The sequence below is a fragment of the Thalia democratica genome, chromosome 8 (genome assembly GCF_965202585.1).
Source record: "Thalia democratica chromosome 8, ktThaDemo2.hap1.1, whole genome shotgun sequence".
Taxonomy (NCBI): domain Eukaryota; kingdom Metazoa; phylum Chordata; class Thaliacea; order Salpida; family Salpidae; genus Thalia; species Thalia democratica.
The window spans coordinates 37659379-37681894 of NC_139172.1; the positions used below are offsets into that span (position 1 = coordinate 37659379).

General features: G+C 26.8%; 1 protein-coding gene across 1 annotated transcript; it reads right to left on the minus strand.

Annotated features, from left to right (window-relative positions):
* Positions 1–1900: 1900 nt before the first annotated feature.
* LOC145842078 (uncharacterized) lies at positions 1901–20489 on the minus strand. Its single transcript, XM_082949453.1, has 8 exons — positions 20251–20489; positions 15717–16116; positions 14285–14422; positions 12610–12790; positions 11598–11637; positions 11191–11380; positions 3827–3932; positions 1901–3637 (listed from the first exon to the last, which is right to left on the minus strand). Exons 1-8 carry the CDS (start codon positions 20464–20466, stop codon positions 3550–3552), a joined length of 1359 nt encoding a protein of 452 aa, XP_082805579.1. The 5' UTR covers positions 20467–20489; the 3' UTR covers positions 1901–3549.
* Between the last annotated feature and the right edge of the window lie 2027 nt (positions 20490–22516).

Below are 22516 nucleotides of genomic sequence, written 5' to 3' on the forward strand. Positions count from 1 at the left end.
CAACTATTTTAAGCCATAGTATTTCAGCCTTATATTCAATAAGCACATGTTTTTAAGGGAAGATTTTACGGTTTACTTCAGCATAGTTTACATATACAATGTTGTAATTGGTAGAAATTGGAAAACGCCTACTAGTTTGAATTGACTAGAGAGCATTTATTTCCACTCTAAAAGCATGGAAATTAAAACTAAACACAACGGATCTTGGCTCCAATAAATTAAAAACTATGACTAAAAGCTTTTTTTAATTTTAATGAATTTATTGCTTGTTTATTTAATAATTTAAAATTACAAATTTTCATTGTGATTATTACTTTGTATATAAACTGTAAAACAAAGTTGTATAAAGCTTGACAATTTTTATTTTATATTTGTGTCTATTTACATGTATAAATAGTTTAAACTCAGCTAAACTACATAAAAAAGTTATAGTACTTGATAATAGGAACGTTTGAGATGACGTTTTAAGGAAGCTTCATTCAGTTTACTCAATCATGATTTACATGGAAGTAGTTGCATTTGGTAGAAAGAGGAGAATGCCTATTTGAATTTAATGTAAAAATTGTACTTCACTAGGAAAAAGACCATGAAGCAAAACCACTTTGAAATGTTTTATTTTATAGTACTTGATAAGTAGAACTAAAAATTGAAAGAAATATAATAAGTTTGCAGGTTTTGTTTTGTACAAGGTTTTTTTTTAAACTTAACTTTTTTTTTCAAATAAGTTTACACCGAATTAGATCAAAAAATACTTCAAGTTTAAATTTTATACTTTTACTTTAAGTCTAATTTTAAGATATTTGAATACTTTATTAAATTTATGCTTTTGAATTTGTGTTACTAAAAGGTTATTGTATAGTGTTGCATAAAAGCATATATTATTTTAATTGTGAATAATTGGAAATATTCAATTTTGTAAAACACACCCATTTTAGGCAAAAAATATGCTGAAATGCATTTTTTAGTCAGCTAATCTCTAAATTTCAACCAGCTTAATTTTCGTAAACAATTTGTATAAAACTAAATCAATTACTCAATATTATAGTATTAGCTTCCCGAAATACTTTTGGTGATTACTGAAAATTCTAAATTAAAAAATACCTTTTTGAAATAAATCAAATTTATACTTGAAATACCAAATGAGTTTGAAAATGATCTTATCAAAAAAAAAACAAAAATAAACTTTAGTTTGTACAACAAAATATTATTCTTTTTAGTCATCTTCAATCTAAAGTAGACTTGTACTATATTTTATTTTTTTATTTTTCTATGTATATATTAGACTACATCAAAAAAACTTGTAAAAATTGTACCATTTTAAACTTATTAAAGTTTCCATTAAAACATTTCGCCACTCTCTTAAACTACGGCGCTTGAGAACCGACAATATTACGTCATAAAAGGTGTGGAGAGGCGTGTGGGCGTCATCACATTAAACTTTTTATTTTATTCTCTAAGTTGTGTATAAATTTTAGTTTTGATCTCTAATACTTTTTTTTAAGTCAATTTTTAGTTCTTGCTTTGACTTGTGATATGCTGATACTTTATATCTTACATGACTAAACTAACAAGTTTTTTATTGAAGTTTAGAAATGGTCTGTTTAAAAGGGTTCCTAAATTTTTATCTACATTTTGTTAAATAATCTGCGGATATCTAATAATCTAATGATTGTATTCACACCAAACTTTCAATAATTTTTTTTTAAGTTTTGTAATAAACATAGATTTTTATAGTATACAATAATAAACTAAAAGCTAAAAATACAACTACATTTCTTCCTCTTTTTATTAATTAACAGCAAACAAAATAGTACACATAAGCGGCAGTAAAAAAGTATAAAACAAAAAAAAAATATCAAAAAACGTAAATTTAAAAAAATCAAAGTTTGGTTTAATTAAAAAAAAAGTGTAAAAAATATCTTTCATTAAATGCACGAGTTTTAAGTAGTATTTTGTTTTTATACAATCACGAACGTTACTTTTTCCTATAAAAACTCATTAGTTAAACAAACAAATGGAAATACAGAACTTTTAAGCTTCTCTAAGTTTTATAACAACATTTTGGTTAACAATTACATACTATTAAACATGTTTTAAAACTATTTTTTTAATTGAATTTTGTAATATATCAAATAGTGTAAAACTTTTGTAGAAATATATAAAACAAGCTAAAAAAATATTATTAACAATAACCAATCAAAACACACTACTAAAAAATTATATAACATTTGTTTAGATTTTATCAAGCTTCGAAATACTTTCAAACTATATATTAAGAGGTGTGTAAATAACAACTTCGCAAATTATTTTACTTAAGTTGCAAATGTTTATCAAAGGCAGATACGTTCAAGGTTGCAGCACAAATTCAAAATTAGAAAGACTGAAGCTGCAAAAACAAATTTCCACACAAGTCGTTTGAGTTTTATTTTCTGTTCTTTTAAACCATTGCGTGTGTTTGAAAACCACAGCATATTGCCGTGTAATAAATATTTGTCTACTGAGTCATTTTCGTATAATTTGAATTATTAGAATTTTTGTTTAACAAAAATGTACAATCATTGCTTGTTCTAAATTGACTTTAAAACACGTTACTTTAATTATATTAGAATGAATAATTAAGTGGTTGAAACTTTTCATTTTATTTAAAGATTTTAAATACAAAATACTACTACTAAAAAATTCTAGCTAAAGTAAAACTTTTCTTTTCGGCTTTCATTGTTGTTAAAAGTAAGTTTTAGGTAGTAATAACTTAGTATGAACAAAAACATTTACAAAGTAAAAATTATTTGGCCATCAAAAATGTAAACTTAAAAAATGAGTTTGAACTCTTGTATATACTATTTAACGACTAAAATGAAACACTGAAGACATTTGCGAATTGTATATCAAGTATTTTAAAACTTTTTTTTAAAAGAAAGTTTGTATTCGTTTAAATGTTGTAACAACAAAAATATAACGACAGAAACGTCAATGTTTAAAATATACACACGTTTTAAGCGAAATATTTAAAACTTATTTCTTTATTGTTGTTCAATCAATTTCTAAAAATTAAGAAAGATGGTTCAAGACAAACAGTTGAAACTGAGTTAAGGCGTTACACATTAAGAATAAACTAACATATCAATTTAAAGTTGATTAAGGTGAAGCTAAACCCTTTTTGAAGAGAAAAGAAAATTAATGTTAGAAAAAGACAAATTTAGAATCAGTTTTGATCGAGAACCTGTCTCTAAGACATGAACAATTAGTTGTGACGTAATAACTTTATGATGTATGTATTTTAGTTTGACACATTTCAGTACGAACGCATTAATTAAGTCTCTCTAGGACGTCAAATTTCGGGTTATAATTATGCACTGCTTTTTCTTCAACATATATAAGATTCAAGGGACTTGGAGTCCAGATGAAACCGTCATAAGCAGTGACTTGATGACATCATATCAATCAACTTCTACAACTTCACATCTGTTCAGTTGGTGACGTTTCGCGTGGAGTGCGATGTTTATGACGTCACATTGTTAAACTGATGAAGTTTAATGTTGAGTGCGAGGTTTATGACGTCACATTGTTCAGCTGATGACGTTTCATGTGGAGGGCGAGGTGATCGCTTCTGCTGAACCGCCTATCGCACTTTTGACACCTAAAAAAGGTTCGTATGACGTCACAATCGTTTATTCCAATAATTTAATTTTTTATAGATACAGAGTTATAAAGGTACTATCATTATATTCAAGATTGTTAATGAAAAATTACCTCTTTTTATTCGTTAAGTTTGTTTAGTTTCAAATAATGATTTAGCTGAAAGTATAATAAAGTATAAAAAAACAACCTGAAAGGTTTGTATCCGGTGTGTTTCCTGTAATGTCTCGTCAGTTCGTCAGATCTTGCGAACTTCCACGTGCATCCTTCCCACGTACACTTGTACGGTTTCTCACCTGTGACGTCATAATAACAACGTTTGTGACGTGATAACAACAAGGTTGATGGAGATTAAACAGTTAGTTTTTGATAAAGATAATTGGTAATGCAGTAATTAGATGTGTACTGGTTACTAATACCAATTATCATGTAGCTGTATCTAGCGTTGGTTAAAAAAAAACGTTTTAAAACGAGTCATTCTAACATATTAACAAACTTTCATTACAGGTTCAGCTGTCAAGTAATTATAATATTGGTTTCAAATACGATCAAAAGTAGAACTATGTGATCGAGTTAATAATAGCAACAACTGTGTCGATTTTAAGTTAATAAAAAATAGGTAGGGTCAATCAATAACAGAACTCTTTGTATAATTTACAAAAATTAGTACTGTTTATAAAGGAGTTAAGACTTGTAATGCTGATTCTTTTACAATATGATGACTTTTTTCTAATAACAATAATCTGATAGTGGCGCAAAAACAAGTTTACTAGCTTTGCAATAAAAAACTTGAGAGGTTTATGTGATAAAACACTTTAAGTCATAGAAAAGTTGCTAAATTTCTTAGTCATGGTTTTATGATAATGCTGGTTTAGGTAAAATATTATTTTTTTTACTTAACGATAACCTAAAGTTGTTATTGTTTAACGTAATAGTAACGTAGATTATGACATAAATGATTGTAGTGGCGTTTATACTAATTTCAAAGTAGTTTAAAGTTATACTTAGACATAACATCAACAACTGCTAAAGCTGTTATTGTAGTACTATTACAAACTTGGCTATGAAGCTGTTTTTTTCAAACAATATAAAACTAAAAAGATTGAAAGTTTTATCAAAATGTTATAATGATTTTTTTTATGTCAAAAACTTATCAGAGTTTGGCTGAGTTTTGAGACAATGGTGAGCTTGCAAAAAGTTTTAATTAAAAGAAAGTAGTGACTAGAGATGAAAAAATAAATGATGTCTAGCATATATTTAAAAACAAATCCAAATAAACGACTGTTAAAAAAAATTTTTAGAACGATTTTAATTTTAATGTTAGTTTTATTTAAGATTATTCAAAATGAATAAGAATAATATTTTGAACACAAAATCTAAAACTTACACTTGGTTCGCTTAAAAAAATACTTGTATGGCTTTCATAAACATTCACCGTAAAACTTTCATCTATAAAATAAATTCAAAAAGCCGTTTTAGTCTCAAAGTATTTTTCTTTAGAATCACAACAACCAATTTAAAGGTCACCAAATTAGTCTTCACGGAAATAATAATTTTTCATGGCGAATTTTTCACCTTTCGCGTTTTAAAAACACCCGTAACTAACACCGATAAGCCCCCATATAAAAAAAGGTTAGTTTGCATGGCAACGCCCTTTTAATCGCTTTTTATTTGTGGCGTTAGAAAAAAACAGCTGTTTATTTATAAAATAACATGTTTAATTTGAACGCAAATAAGTACAGCAGATAGATTAAAGGTTAAAAAAAATTAATAAACATTATTTTTATTCAATTAAATTCTTTTAATATTTTTTAGTTTTAAAAACTAATAAAATACTCCATGACAAAAATATATCAATACTATCATCTGATACAAAAATTTTAAAGTGTAAAACAGAAACATCTAGTTTCGTCTAATTATGTATAAATGAGTAGCATTATATGATAAAGAAAAGAAATTAGTCTAAAACTTAAATATTTCTTAAACTTGGTTTAATAGATATAGGCAAAAGTTAAGGTTTGTAACAAAAAATTTACCTAACGTTTTTAAGCGTTTTGAAATTCATATAATTTTGTTTTTAGGTATGCGCAAGCTTACGTCTTGTTTATCAAATTTGAAACTTCGAGAAAGAAAAATTAAATTTGCTTTACATAAACATCTAGCTCTTGCTTACAAATTGAAAATGAGACGTTTGTTGCGACGTAACAAACAAAACTGTTGCCATGGAAATTTCAGTTGCCATGAGAAATAATCAATTTCACTGTTGAGACGGGAAACCGATTCAAATATCCTTGTGGAGTTTGAAAATTTTAATTTCGATTTTTTTACTTTGGTTAGTGGTGTTAGGTATATATTTAACTAGATTACAACTTGGAACTAGTTATCGTAAAAATTTTGTTTGAAGTTTGTTTCAACTAAGGCTTTATTTTGCTAATTCTTTCTACTATTAAAACTGTTTTATATACTTACCAAAACAAATATAATGATTTGATGGTCGACAGCTTCTTAGCATATAAAAATGTAAAAGAATTAATGTTAAGTAAAATTTTGTTTATTAATGTCTCAAGGCGTACACATTTAATCCCTTTTACTACAATACAATCTATATTACCCTTGTTTATCATATTGTTTGAAACAATACTTTCTTATACTACAGTTTGGTATAATTTAATGTCTAGGGTTTTGAAATAATTTGTTGTTTTATTAGCTTTATATGACTAATGTAAACTAAGTTGGTACAAAAAACTGTGTTCAGCAATAAATGTTTTTAAAATATTTCATAAATGCATTGCTAATCAAAATCTGATCAAAGAAGGATTATAGTTTTTTTAATAAAAAAAAAACAAGCATTTCAAAAATAAAAAAGGTAATGTCAAAATTATTGCATACTTTAAAGCAGGGGTCGGCAGGCAGTTGGTGGTCGCGGGCCAAATTTCAAGTTTCTAAAGTCTTCGCGGGCCGCAGTTTTAGTTTTACTGACATATCAATAATCTTATGGTTTTAGTTTTAGTCACAATATAGAAAATTTTTACTTTTATTCACCTTTTATTTAAAATGACTTTTAGCTATACATAGAATGCCTATTTAAATTAATATTGATTATGATTCACATTGACTAATATACTTTAATAAATATGTACTAATATTGTTAATAAAGTATGTACTTTCATAACCACTTAATAAGTTAAACTTAATACTTTTTTAATTTTACTTACTTAAACCTAACTCTCTATAAAAACCTAACTTGAAAGACAATTTATGGGTTACTTTTATACACTTGTTATATCATCAACACTTTTTCATATTTCTAAGAGTATTTACTTCGAAAAAAGTTTTTGCGAGTTAAATAATTTACACTCATTAAGAAATTTAGTAATTAGTTAACATAATAAAATTAATACCTGTTTGTATCATAGAAAGCTAAAACAATTATTTAACATAATTTATTCTCAAATATTTTAATAATTAAATATTTTATTAGTAATTAGACTTTTACATGGTTTTCACTTAAAAAGCAAAAATGTCTGAGATGCATCAGACTAGCTTAAATTTATTAAAATTTCAAAAAGCTAATAAATAGTTGTTAATCAAGCTTAAATACCTAGTTAAAATATCATCGAAATCAAAAAAGTACACAAAGTGTAAAAAACAAGAAAAAAATGCAATTAGTAAACTACACAACAGTCATAAAAACTATTCTAAGAATTGGAAGATTTCTTTAAAGTGTTTGAAATAAAAGCTTCACACACACCTGAGTTTTCAAGCTTTTAAAAAAGCCTGTTTGTGTAGCAACCCAGTTTAATATTAAGTTCACTACATAAAGAAATAACAAAGGTTATTAACAGTAAACAAATTACATGCCAAAAATATTTAAGTCAGCTGGAATGGACAATTAAGTTTCTTAAACAAGTTTAACAAAAGTATAAAATTTTATTGAGTCATTAGCAGAATAGAATTTTTTTTTATTTATCATGATAGCAATTCTTTATTTGCAATAAGAATGTTGCATTTAAAAATATTAATTGTAAAATATAAGACGAGCTACAAGAATAAAAAAAGCGTTAGTTAGGAATTATTGCGAGAAACAATAAAAAATTCACCAAAGTCATTTTCGAATTTTCGACTAAGCACATAATTTTCTTCAGTAACTACAGAATAGTCAGAAAAAATTGTTAAGGCAAGTAATAAAGTAGCAAATTTATTACCTAAAATGTGATATCGTTTATAGTTGAAAACTTTTATAAAGAATTGATGTTGGCGGTAATGAAAAACTTTTGTTTATTTCTTCAATGACAACATGAAGTCGTGTTTAGGAAATGCATAAAGGTTATAAATTCGCATAAATCCATTTAGGACTTTAATAAAACTGTTAACATGAGAGCACTGATAGAAAAACTATTGCTCATCTGAGAATTTTTATTAGAGATATTTTTATTAACTTTGACATTTTAGTAGAATTTCTTGGTTTAGTTCCAACGCGAAGCACAAAAATCGGTGAAATTTTTCAAGTAAAGGTGCAATGTACCAATACGGAGTTTTTGGAAGTACAGTTCCTTTTTTTTTTTTTTTGGTATAAAGCTTAATTAAAGTTTAAAAAAATGTTTTATAACATTTATCAAAATTAAAAAATACTGTTAAGCTACTATAATATATTTTTTAATAAAAAAAACATTAATTTGGTAATTTGTTTGAGTCAAATCGAAATTTCATTACTTTTAATGTAAAAATTGTTTGAAACTCCAGGTTTTTTCAAAAGTTCTCAAATTCAAGTTTTTTTCTAGAATTTTTAACCGTAAATTCACAAATTCAAAGCTTTTCCGGGATTCAACTTTTTGGCAACACTGATTGTTCATTCTTTAATGTACTTAATAATATGAATAATATTTTGAATTATATCAGCTGCAAGACTTAAAATTTAACATATATTAAAACTCAAACTAACACTGTGGATTAAGCAAAACATACATCATAAGTTTAATTTGCCACTCTTTCAAGCAAAAAAGCCAGCCTGAGTCAACAAAAACATTCCAGATATTTTTGTATACAAAAATCAATTCTAGCCAAAAACTTAAAAAATGGCTTAGTTTGCCTGAGATTTGAAGTCTTCAAATAGTGATGTGTGGCAATGTTTAGTTGTTTATTTGCTTGAATTTGAATTATTTTGATTAACAATGTACAAGCTTTATAAATTTACAATCCCTATATCTAGTTTATATTAAATAGGTAGCTCCAAAAAACAGCAATTTTGTGTATTGATATGCAAAGCATAAAAGTTAACTTAGCTTTGATTTGTAACTTAGCTTGAAAAAAACAATGTTTGAAAAATAGAATGTATACCTAACAATAATTATATTAACTTATGTCATATATATTGTTTTAAATGTGTCTGTACAAGTTTAGATATGACATGTATAAATAAAAATGTTAGAAAAGTATGCATAAACTAAACTTAATCTAACTAAAGTATTAAACAAAAAGAGGTTTAAAGTATGAGCATTTTTTGACGTTGGTGTGCATAGAAAACTTATAAAAAATTAAAATGTGTCAAAAAAAAAATCAAATGAACCTTATTTTTTATTACTATGTTGTTTTAAATGTTATAATATAACATTAATATAACATTTACAAATAAAAAAATTATAAAAGAAACTGAGGTATAAAAAATATTAAAAGAGTATCTAAGCTGTAAAGAAATAACACTTTAGTTAATTACTGTGCATTACTTTTGTACAAAATGGAAAACATTTGCATTTAGTTTATTTAAAAATAGGTATTATATAACCAACTTATTAAATCCAAGCACTCTTGACACTCTTTTTCAGATATTTACTTACTGCTGTTTCTTTTTCACATTTTTAAACTAAAGCAGTAATTTCTTGAAATTATTATAAAATGTTATAGAGAGACTTAAAATCAAACTAATCAAATTAAGTCGAATTACCGAAAAAATTTAACTAGAAATATAATTTTGCTCAGCGGGCCACATTTACATGCTCGCGGGCCACAAAAATTTCTTTCGCGGGCCGCATTCCATTCAAAAAAATAACATGCTCGCGGGCCGCAGATTGGCCCGCGGGCCGCAGTTTGCCGACCCCTGCTTTAAAGTAAAAACTACTATGCAACAAAACTCGTGATATTCTTGGATTTACTCCCAAGATGTTATTGAGAAAATGTTTTCAACAGATTATAAGCAAAAGTTTGACATGATTAAAACATACTACTGTTATTGTTTTATGATAAACTTTTTTTAATTTCATTGAGCCTTCTTTACAGTAAACAGAGTTTTAATTAACTTACAAGAAAAATTATGATTAATTTTTTCATCATAAACTTAAAGCGGTTTAACTCAATGGATTAAAGCATATTTCATATCACAAATAATGTTTTAGTTGTTTTTAAACAAATATGCTAATTCTAAGCCTTTAATACAACAACTAAGGGTGATATAGATTGCGTTGTAGTAAAAGCTATAAGTTTCAAAAATTATGTTACATTAATAAACAATTTTTAACTTAATCTTTATTTTTTACATGTTTATAAGTGTAAAAGTTGTTAACTATCAAATCATTATAATCATTTCGCTTCGAAAACTCTGCTTATAAACATTGTTAAACACAAGCTAAATATTAAGTCAAAATATAACTAACAAAAAAAATTTCAAGAAAATAGTCAAAAATTATGGATAACTTTACTTGTTAGAAAGTATTATTTTGAAGACAACTAAAATCTATTTATAAAAAGTGCTAACTTTTAGTTTTAGTAAAATCAGGTTCTTAAACTTTAATCCTTTTCACTTACAATACATACGTGTGTTATGTTGGTTTGACAAAACTTTGTTTTGCAGTTTAAAATAAACAGCTAGCCCTAAAAAAACTAAGTTTTATAAAGTAAACAGTTGATAGTTGAATATTCTAAACATCTTAAATAAGTCTTAAAAAAAAGTTTGCGATAATAACTCTTTTAAACTAGTATCGTAGACAAATATTTAGTATAAAATTACATAGCAAAATAAGAATTAAATTGTTTTCATTATTTTTAAGGTAAAAAATAAAAAAATAAATATATAATAAATTTACTACTGTTAATTGATAGATATTAGCTATTTTAAATGGATAAACAATATGTTGCATAACGCACGCAAGTAGTTTAGTAAAGCCATGTTTATAATAGTAAGCGCACTCAAAATTTAGTACCAATTATGATGTCATAAATGTGTATTTGCTCTTTTAATAGGCGCAAAACAGAAGGTTTCGATTTAAAATTAGTCTAACGACTGTTTGTTTACGCCAAAGAAAACACTTAACAGAAAATAACAAAGTTTACAAAATACATCATTGACATACCCTACAGACTCATATCTATATACCTAAAAGAAGACTAACACAACTAATGAAATTGATTATTGACGAAATTTATCTCTACTGCGCTAGGATTCATTACGCCTCACAAAGTATCTTAAAGTTGTTATAAGTTTCAGAAGTACTGTTTATTAGTTCTCTGATTTGAAACAAGTTAAACTGTTTACAAATTTATGAAACAATTTAACAAATTTACCGGTGTGAGTTCTCATGTGCGCCTTCAAGTGGCTGCTTTTAGTGTAAGCTTTTCCGCATCCGTCGAAACTGCAAACGTGAACCCTCCTCTTCTTAACTTCCTGACTTTGGGAATTCCCCTTTCTTTTTCGCTGAGAGGTCATAGATGACGTTTGGTTTGTTTTTGACGGTGACGAGGTTTCATCGAAGCTCTGTATAAATAATCATATTTAAATATTTCTGTATAAAGATATATAGTTTTTTTTTACTTTTATCAACAACATCGCTTACAGTTTTGTATAATAATACTTTTTTAATTCGAGTTTAAAACAGTGTTCAAATTGATAAAGCTAAGTTGTTTACTTTTATTATGTTTTACCTTAAAAATCTTCATTCAATTTATTACAAGTTTGACTTTTATACCCTTACCTTACTCAGAGGCTGAACTGGTGTTGTGAGATTGTGAAATCTGTTGATGAAAAAGATATTAAAAAAAAGTATGATTATAATTTATTGAAATTTTTTTCAACATCTTAAAAGTTTTCATTTTTGATCTTTTGACTAAATTGATCATCTTGGAAATTATTAAACATTCAAAAACGTTAATAAAGTTATGAACAAAGTAGTACTACAAACATCAATTTGGATTATAAAGTTTAATAAATAGATAAGTAGCTAGCTTAGTCTTCCATATATATTTAAAATTTTACAAAAATATTAAAGATCTACTTAAAAGCATAATTAGATTAATAAAAAAAAAAGCGCATTAGCTATGTTATTCTTAAAAGTCCTTCAAACATTTTTCTAAATCAATACAAAAGAAAAAAAAAGTCTTATTCTTAGTTATACCTTTTATACAATACTTGGCAGCAGTAAAGGTTAATCACCATACTATATACACAGTTTTGTTGATAATTATGCAGCTAGTGCGCATTAATTTCGAAAATCGTTAATAAATTTTTTACAGCTTCTTACAAAGGCATTGAGTAGTATCAAAGGTTACTTGAGACAAAACTGCTGAATAATTTCAAAAGTAGAAAAATATTTAAAATAAAAGTTGAAGCTCTCACGTTTTCAACTTCGAAAAAAATAATTTAGTATAACATTTCAACGCACGTTAAAAAAAAAACACCTAAAAATTTCCAAGTTTCTTTCAAAAACGGTCAGTTTTGTTTTGCTAGATACTAACTCTGCACGTTGTTTTTAACCAAGTTAAAAGTAGAATGAGTTTGATATTTATTAAGCATATTAAAGAAAATAAATTAAACTATTTCTACCGGGTAATTTTTTTAAATTAATATAAATAAAAAGGGAAAAAAATCCCATAGATGTTTATATCTTAAATATATATTCTCAAAACAACACTTTCATCTACTTAATTAAAATGTTTTTGACGAAGAAAAATTTTTGACACAAGTTTAATGAATAAAAAATATCACACCCGCTAAACTCTTGGCTGAAATGCTGTTGAAGGTTTTTTCCCTGAACGACAATTTCGGGCAGAATTGACTCGAAGCTGCCTCCGGTGGACAGAATTGAAGGGGATTCACCTTGATTGAGAAGGGAGTCGAAAGATGAGAACATTTTGTTGCCGCGTGAAGATAAATCGTCGGGGGAAGAACCTTGATTGAAAAAAGTTTATACATTACTGTTGTTTTTATTGTCTTTTATTTGAAATTTGACCTAGATTATACTTTTTAAATGTATTTTACTGAGTTTGATCATCATTTTTTTGCATTTTTCGCTGAACCCGAAAAAAATCTAGTTTTGAGACGTGAATGATAATTTGTATCTTAAAAGTTGAATAGGGTATTTTAAATTTCAATAAATTAGGTTTATATTTATTGTTTACGAAAAAAAAAATACAAAACTACATTTGATTTATAACAGTTCTATATTTTCACGATAAGAAAATATTTTATAGTTTTCAAGAATTTTAATTCATTTAAAAATTTTGTAGTCCAAGATAAGGTATATTGTATTAAAATTTATGTTGTATTTAATAATGTTGTATTTAATATTAATTTAATTATATCACTCAATCAAAATTAGGAAATGAATTTTAGTAAAAATATATCATTAGAATTCAGTAGAATCAAAAACGATTCTTTTTTGTTAATTAAAATTACAAAGCCACAACAGATAAAGCACAAAAAATAAGCGGGGTAAGAACCTTGATTGAAAAAAAAGTTTAAATATTGCTATCGTTTTTATTGTTTTTATTTGTTGTGGTTTAGTTTTCTTACTTTTTATTAAAGAAGTTTTAAAAAATCTAGTTTTAGCTTTTACTTAATAAGTTTTAAAAATACTCAATAAATGTGCACATGTCTTACAAAATGTGTTAAAAACTAGAATTGTACTTGACTAAGATTTATTTAGATATATTCATCATTAGGAGGTTAGTTCAGCGTTTGGAAGTTCATATTGTATAATTTTGAACAGTTTATGAATTCTACTTACAGTATAAAAGAAGTTTTCAAACACTTTTCAAGTTTTACTGAAACTATTTTTGGAAAACCTATTATTCAATTGTAAAAAAGGTATTTTAAAATAAATTTTTAAACTACACACGATTTTGGTGTTTGTGGTAAACATTATACGAGTATAACATTATACATAAAAACATGTTAGTTTTTTAATACACATATTGGTTTTTGTTTACTATTTTGAAAAATAAAATAGATACAGTAACAACTATTCCGTACTGTTATTTTATATGTCAGTCAAAAAAGGTTGTCTATTTTTCAAAGCTTTTCCTTAAATGGAAAAAATGAATAAAACTTTTAAATATTTTAAAGACGGAAAGAGGATACAGTAAACACTTGTATTGTAAAAAGTTGAAGTTTATTATTAGAATCTGTTATTATAGTATCAAAAGGTTAACTTAATTTATAGTTTTAGTGAAACCGAACGTAAATGAAAACTTCAGAAAAGATGATATGATAGTCACTTATGGTGAAAACTATTTAAAGTTTGTCATTATTTTTTGTTTATAGTCTACCAAAACTTAAAGTAGTAGAACATTTTGTACATAAAAGTCTCATAATTTTAAACAAGTAATTAATATCATATATAAATAGTTAATGTTTATATTTATAAGTATTTGTTGTGCTCACCGTAAGCAGAATCTGGAAATGAAGGAGTTTTTGAAATTGACGATTCGGGAAACGAAAGGTTTTTGGAAATTGACGAGTTGCTTTCGGTTGACGAGGAGAAGTATGATGAGATTGCAAGCTTCTGTGGACGGCTCAGAACTGGTAAAAAAACAAGAATAAATATTTCAGAACAAATAATATAAGCGGACCGTGACTTTAAGAATAAGTAAGAAATAAACAGTCAGTTTGTTTGTCTATGTTTTGCAAGGGACCGAGTCAAAATTACACGAGAGAGCAAATTTGTACGAAGACAAGTTTGCACGGAGGGTCATTTTTGCACGAGAGTTAAAAAAAATTATGAAATTAAACGCTGAGAAAAAAAAAATAACTTAAAAAACAAGAAGAGAATAAACAGTTACGGACCGAGGGTAAGGGTTAGGGGTAACAGTGATATTAAGAATAAAATTAAAACTAATGAAAATTACAATTGAAAAAAAAATAAGCAAATTAAAGTAATTGGTAAAAACTTAAATATAAAAAGTTACCGATCGAAAGTAAGGTATAGGGGTAAGAGTGATAGTAAAAATAAAATAAATAACCAAAATAACTAATAAAAATTACTAATAAGAAAAACAGAAAAATAATTTCAATAAATAAACAATAAGAAAAAATAAGTTACCGATTGAGGTTAAGGGATAGTAGTAGCAGTGATAGTAAGAATAAATTTAACTTATAAATATAATACAAATAAAAAAATTAATAAAAAGTTTATAAAAAATATTATCAAAAAAATTTCAATCCGTGTAAAAATGACCCTTCGTGCAAAAGTATCTCCGTGCAAAATTGTCTGCTCATGCAAAAAATTTTTTGTTCAAAAGGGGCTTTGTGCAAAAGTGACCCTTCGTTCAAAAGTATGTTTGTGTATTTTTTAATTCCCTCGTGCAATTTTGTCTGCTCCTGCAAATTTTACACCTACCCGTTTTGCGTTGTTCTTAACTAAACAAGTAAACTTTGATAAAAACTTAACATTAAATACTTACACAGAAGAAAAATATGCTTTTAAATGCATTTTAGATAATTCTAGTTAGAGTTTAAAAATGATTATGAAAAATAATGAGTATGTGCATAAAAACTACAAATATTATGAAACACTTATCACATAGAGCAGACATTTGTTTTTTAAAAAATATAATGTTAAAAAATATCTTAAGTTTTTTAAGAATTTATTAAATATTTGAAAGCACATGGTATTCCACCGTAAAAAAAGTCTTTTTAATAATTATTCTAACAAAATAAAATTTACAAACTATCAAATGTATACTTCTTGTTTAAAAATATGAATAAATCACGTTCAAATGATGGTAAAATGCACAAAAAGTCATCGAAAAATTATAAAAAAGCACAAAACTCAAAATAGGTTTTACATAAATTGTAGATTAAGCTAAACGCCCACCTTTGTTTTTTATGACGTCACAAACATCCTCTGGATTTCCGAGATCGAACGCGTTGCTCCTCGTGACGGGTCGAAACGCGCTGCCCTTCCCCCCTCCTCCTACTACGTCATCACCATGTCGTTTGCTATGGCGACGAAACAGCGAGGTGAGAGGGGAGTGAATTATGTTTTGGACGGTGAAATCCGACACTAGACGTCGCTGCTGAGTCGAAGTGGGCGAAAGGTCCAGAGCTTCGACTTCGTCGTCGTCATGGCAACCTGGTTGTTGGGTTGTGGTTGTCACGTCACGGTGGTGGGGTGGTTGGTGGTCGTCATGCAGCTGTTGCCTGGTTACGTTGACGGGGTCGGTGATGGGAAGTTGGCTCGGGGCGATGGGATGAGGCAAAATGAAAAAGTTGTCCTTAAAAAAGGTAAACTATCTTTTAACAAAAGTGTATTTTATACAAATTATAAAGTATTTGTTTGTAGTTTTTAGGTTATTATATTTTGCATGTTACAAAATTCACTTTTCTACATTACATTTAAGTTATATAATTATTATTTATTATTATTAATGTTTATCAAAGTCACAACTTATTTCACGACCGATAACGTTTGATTCTTCTAATATTTCGGTTTAAGAAAAAAATTGTAATTTATTTTTAACTATGTAGTAAACAATGAATTCTTTTATACTAATAATTTCCATGCAAACATAAACAGTTATACTGAGAAGATTTTTAATAACAACAACGTCTTTCTCGTTATACTTCAGCTAAGAAGGTTTTTTTTTAAGTAAACTGGTTCAATGATTTCTAATTATATGCTATAACCAGACAAAACAAACTTAATAATAAATTAAAGAAATATTTTCGACGAACAAAAGTTAACAATTTAAACAATTTAAGAAAAAAAGAAATTAAGGAAAATACAAGTTTTTTGTAAATTTAGTAAATATTGATTTACAATGGTTTTATCATTATATTCAACGTGAACTCTCTAACTTAATCTTTCCGCTCTTAAATTTTACAATGATATCCACATTATGACATCATAATGTTTGTTTAAGGGGAGAGCGAAAACACATGCTTGGAATTTTGTACGATGGGTGTGTTTTTATGCCGTCACAATATCATTGTAACCTTCACCTTGAAATACGCAAACAAAAATCAATCATTAACTGATCAATTTAAACTACAAAAATTATGTTTTGTGATGATTTTACAAAAATGATATGGCTTGTTAATGCATTTTGAAATAACAAAAAAACTGTTACTAGGTTTTAGCTCTATATATATTTTAATTATCAAAAACATACAAGGTTTTTATATACGAATAACCATAACGTCTCATTTAATTTTGCAGTTTTTCGTCTGCATTCTATAATTTTGCATCTGCTATTTTAGTCTATCTTTAGCTAAAGCAATACACCGAACTTTAAATAAAAATCTCACAATTTAGTTAAAACATTTGCTAACAATGATTCTTCTAACAACCTTCAAAGCGATTGGAGTTTTTTTTTCAAACTTAAAAAAACCTCTTTTTAAACAAGATTTTTAGTAACTTTTACTTAATTAATCTATTAAGACTTGAAATTCTATACTTCTTTTGACCAATACATGACGTAAAATCAATTCATCTACTTGGTTCTTTATAAAGTGCATAACAACAAGGTGTAATTATTACGTAAACGGTCATTTAAGTATTTTGTAAGTTATCGTTTTTAGGTAAATATATAAGGTTGTTATAAAACTGGATTAAGAGTTGTTAAAAAGATGTTTTTTTACAGAGACACAAGTCATTTAATCTGTTTTGATATTTAAGTCACTTTATCTAATTTCAAAATTTAAACATTTTGATCAATTATTAACTGAACAAGGTCCACATTTTATCAGTGACGTCACGAACAGTTAAAACAGCTTTTTTTGTTAAAAACGACGACTGTAACACGCCTTTCTAAAAAAACTTTCCAAGTGGATGTATGGCGACCTTCCCAATTAAGCTCTTCAACTTTTCAACTTTGAGCTTCAGTTAAAAGTACACACTTGTACGTTTCACTTTGTTTCTAATAGCCGCAATGTCATTAGATATACAAAAAGCTGGGAGTGTCAGCTATTTTTATTGTTTGCGAAGTTGTGTTTGAACTGTAACGGAATAAATACATAGAATTCTCTGTGTTTTTTCAAACAAGCGCCTCCTGCTAAGTAAGATAGTGCTGAAAAAAATACGTTGAAAGTTGTTTATTTGTAGTTTTTGTGTCCAAGTTTAAAATTTTGAAACAACAGTTAATAAATTATTTGACAGCTGTTTAAAAGAACTAGACACTGTGGTACTTTTGTACTCGTTGCTACAAAATTGAGTTAATAATTAAACATAGATAATTTATACTCGATCATAGTTGTTTTGTATAGATTAATTGTAAGCAATAAAGGAGTTTGTTAAGGGAAAAGTTATGAAATGATTTATACTGTTTAAACTTAGGTTTCCTCGTGATGTTTTTATTTGACAAGCAAATGTTTTATGCCTGACGTTTTGTTTGTTTGAAATAATTAACATCAGTTGTTGTATTTTATTAACAAATACGATAGGTGTGTTTACTTCCTAAATGACTAAAATAATAAAATCAACGAGTAACAAATGACTTGTAACATACACAAGTAACTTTTAAGCAGCCTTAAAGCGCAAAAGTTTAGACTGATTTCCGTCACAAAAACTGAGTCATTTGTTATGAAACATAACAGCCATTCAACTCGATCCGCCGTCAATTATGACGTCAATTTTGCTTTTCAACTACCGTTGCTGCCAGTTTGAGCACTTGAATTTTCCTAGAATTGAAGAGTTTCCCAGAAAGTAACAGTAGTCGATAGGTTTGAAGTTCTGCTTAAAAGTCTGACTTTTATGCACAAATCTCGTAAGTAACATCATAAAATAATAAAAGCTTATTTTTTGCTACAACCACTATTTTCATGTAATTTGGCAGTTTTAGATTTTTTTTTCGAACAAAAAACTCATCATCTAAAATTTAAATATAAGGTTAAATAAAAAATTAAAACATTTTATGTCATGCTTTTATGAAATTTAAAGTTACTTTAAAATTTTTTATTTGTTTCTAAACTAAATGCTAGTGAATAAAGTTTACTCGCACAAGATAAAACTTGTCAATATTTTTTTACTATTTGCTAGTGTACATTTCAATTTGTTGAACTTTTTTTTAACAGAGCTGAATCTTCATTTAATTTTAGCCACAAAAAAGCTACGTATCAATTTCAAGCAGGCAGAAATTTAAGTAAAGGAAGTGACGTGTATTGTGCTTTTCAGCAAAAAAAAAGTTTTATTCAACTAAACTTTATCTTAAATACAATTTTTCAGTCAAAGATTTACTTTTAAAACAATTTTCTTTGAAATTACTATTTTCTAAAATAAAACCCTTTTTTAATAAACTTGTGTTTAAACAACTTCAAAATTTGTTTTAGTATGTTTTTTATTTTTACACAGAAGTTTATTTGTATTTTATATGTTTATTACACCAATAAAAACTTTAAAGTATTTATGGTAGATTTTTTCAAGTTTTAATTTTTATGTGGTTCATGTACTTTCAAAAATTTTTATATAAAATTAAACTTCTTGTTAAGTTTGTAAATTTGAAAAATTTTAATTCGAGTAAGTTTTCAAGTTTATAACTTATCTTGCTTTGTTACAACTACTTAATTACTGTTAGCAGTGGTTTAATCTTTAAGTAGTCAGTTATGGCATTTACGTTTTCTCTAACTCCAATTTAAAATTCTAACAACATTAATTATAAAACTGAGTTTTTACAGGCTTTAGTAATTTCATTTATTTTATTCATGACCATATATCAATCACAAATTTACACTAAAATGAACTGTTTTTGTTTTAGTTTTTTTATCAAACTGTAAAAACAACAGTAGTTGTATAATATGTCCGCCGTGTATAAACAAACAAATGTTTTGTTAAGCCGTGCAAATAAAAACAGTTTAAACAAACAAAATAATCAAACTGCCAGCTATTTTGTTATATTTTGTAAGTACCTGTGACATTAAATTCTAGTTTAGTAAATTCACATGTCACAGGTAATTACTGATTGAGTTGATAACCAGTAAAACTCGTTTATCAAAAATATTTTAGTAAATTGTGTGTGTAATTATGTTTTTAAACAAATAACAGTATTTTTGGGATTATAAGCACTCGACTGTTTCTAAATAAAGAGTTTTAGCAGTTTAAATTAGTAAATGTTTAATAGCAAACATAGAAGCTATTAATAATTTTCTTTCAATTTAAACTTGTAGCTTTTAAAATAATCATTAACGGATATATAATACAACGAATGATATTTAAAGTTGCTTAATTTGACATGAAATTTAGTTATTAAAAAACACTTGTCCAATGTTATGAATAAGTTATTTCAAGCTGTACGTATTTTTGTTTAAGAAAAATACTAAAAATTTAGAGCAATGTGTACAAAAAACCCTTTAAAAAAGTTATGGGGAACTTTATGCTTTTCAGTTCTAAAAATGTTTATTACGACGTCACAAACCTTCTTGACAACTTCCGCATCGGTCGTCATGACAACCCTCCCCTCCCCGCTCACCAGGTACCACCTCATCCTTTCCGTGACGTCACTGCTATGGCGTAATAGTTCGGGGAACTTTTTGTCGCTTTTCTCCCGCAACCTCGATATCGCGTCGCTCAAAGTCCGTTTTTTCGGTTTAGGGAATTTTCCGTTTCCGTCAGGTTTTCTGACCAATGACATTTTACTAGCTTTTTTTACATTAATAGAATCTAAAAGAGTATATAAGTTATAATTTAAAATAATTTTTGCTAAAAAATTTAACCAGCTCTTCTATTTAATAATAAATAGATCCTAAAAACAAACACAATATAGACAAAAAAACTTAATTAACTAACAAAATTTTGATAAATGTATATTTGAGCTTTTGTGTCAATTAAGTATCACTAATATTAAAATATATATTTATAAAGCTGGATAGAAAAGCTAATAACATAAAGCACTAAGCTAATACTAAGCTAATTTGTCTAAATTAATCTAATTTGTTTTTTCTTATACTCTAATTATTTTATCTATATAAAATTTGCTAAATAATAACATTTAAGTAATTATAGATTTTTCTAACAATAAATCTTAACATAAACAAAGACAAAAAGCAGCACAAATTATGTTGAAAACAAAACAAGCAGCTGTAAAAAAAGTTTTTTTTTGCCTATCAACAAAGGTAGGCGTAAATAAGACACGTATCTTCTTTCTAATATAAATTACCATTTCTTATAACTTCAAACTAATTTTGTAAGCAAGTTGTAGATTAAACTGGTAAACTGTTGACCTTCAAGTTGAAGCTTTTTAAAACAAAAGGAAATCAAGAAAACAATTACAAGTACCTCTTTAGCTTCTGAAAATTTGAGTGTATGTCTGTTTTTTTGAATAATTTTCATGAACTCACGGCCAACGACGGTAAATTTTCCCACAACAATTATTTGCACACAAGATAAATTGATTTATTACTAAATTTACCATACAAAACAATTTACAGCACTTTGTAATGTTAAAAACTGCTGAACAGGTTAACTTTAGTAGCTTAACTTTTACTTTTGGTTGTTAAAACTAGGACTGTAAACTTAAATCTGAAAATATACCTAAATTAAACTTACTTGCAAAACTTTAACTAAAATATTTAATAATGTAAGTACTTCTTAAATGTATTAGACCCGTCGATTTTTCAATGAAAATATGAAATCATAAATTAAAAAATATTCTTTTACAAACAACACTAAACAAACAAAAACAAAGCTACATCAAACAAAAACTGAAACTTGCATTTTTTATTTGTAAACAGCATCATCGAAACGCAATAAACCGATTTGGTGGCGGCTCGATGAATAATGAGAGAAGAGAGAAGAGAAGAGAAGAAAGCGAGAGAAGTGACGCCCACGCCTCACCACACCCTTTGTGACGTCATATTTGTGTTTGGCGCTACCAAGTGAGAGGGAGTGGCTGTTTATTGAGCGAGAAGTTTTGTGCGATCAAAATTTTGAACTTTTTTGCGATGATTTAAAAACAATAAATTTAAAATCTATTTTTGATACAGTTATTACAATACTTTTTAAATAACTTTATAATTAAATAAGCTTATAATAAAAAAATTGTCTGCCTTTTGATCAAACTGCTTAATTATTTTTGATAAATAACAAAATCTAGCAAACGAATAAACTTTAAATATTTAAATGTAAGTTTTAAAAATATTTCATATTATAACTTTTTTTAAATAAGCCATTATTTTTTTTTCTATATTAAAAACATATTTGCGAAAGTTAAAGCTAGTTTTAAAAAATTACAACAAATTGGTTGTACACTATAAAGAATCAAAAAGGTAGGGTAAAGTTTACTTAATTCTGCAAATTCAATTTATTTATTTCCGTTGCTGGTAGGAAATTTTCAAACCAACTGTGTGAGAATAACACAAGTTGGTTTTCAAGTATGAAATACAAGCTTTTGTATAAAGTTATTTCAAACTTTTACCGTTAAAAAACTTGTTATCAAAATATGTAGCTTGTTTTAGATTTATTAAAATGAATAAATAACTTTAAACCAGTACAACTTCTAAAAGTCAGCAAAATGTTTTATAAATTTTTTGGTGTCGGAAAGCAAAAGACAAGTAGACTGAATTGCACAATTCAGCATTTTTATTTGCTGCCATTTGGGCGTGTTGTTTTATTGGATTTGATTTTCCGAATTTTCAAGTGTTTTAAAGTGGATTGTAAAACTTTCTCGCAATTCAAACAATTTC

Bases quoted from the DNA above. Each gene is read 5' to 3' on its own strand.
- LOC145842078 (XM_082949453.1), bottom strand. From the start codon at position 20,466: ATGTCATTGGTCAGAAAACCTGACGGAAACGGAAAATTCCCTAAACCG. The intron at 14,423-15,716 runs GTGGGCGTTTAG...TTTTTTTACCAG, and splicing joins TGACGTCATAAAAAACAAAG to TTCTGAGCCGTCCACAGAAG. The intron at 12,791-14,284 runs GTGAGCACAACA...TTTTCAATCAAG, and splicing joins ATTTCCAGATTCTGCTTACG to GTTCTTCCCCCGACGATTTA.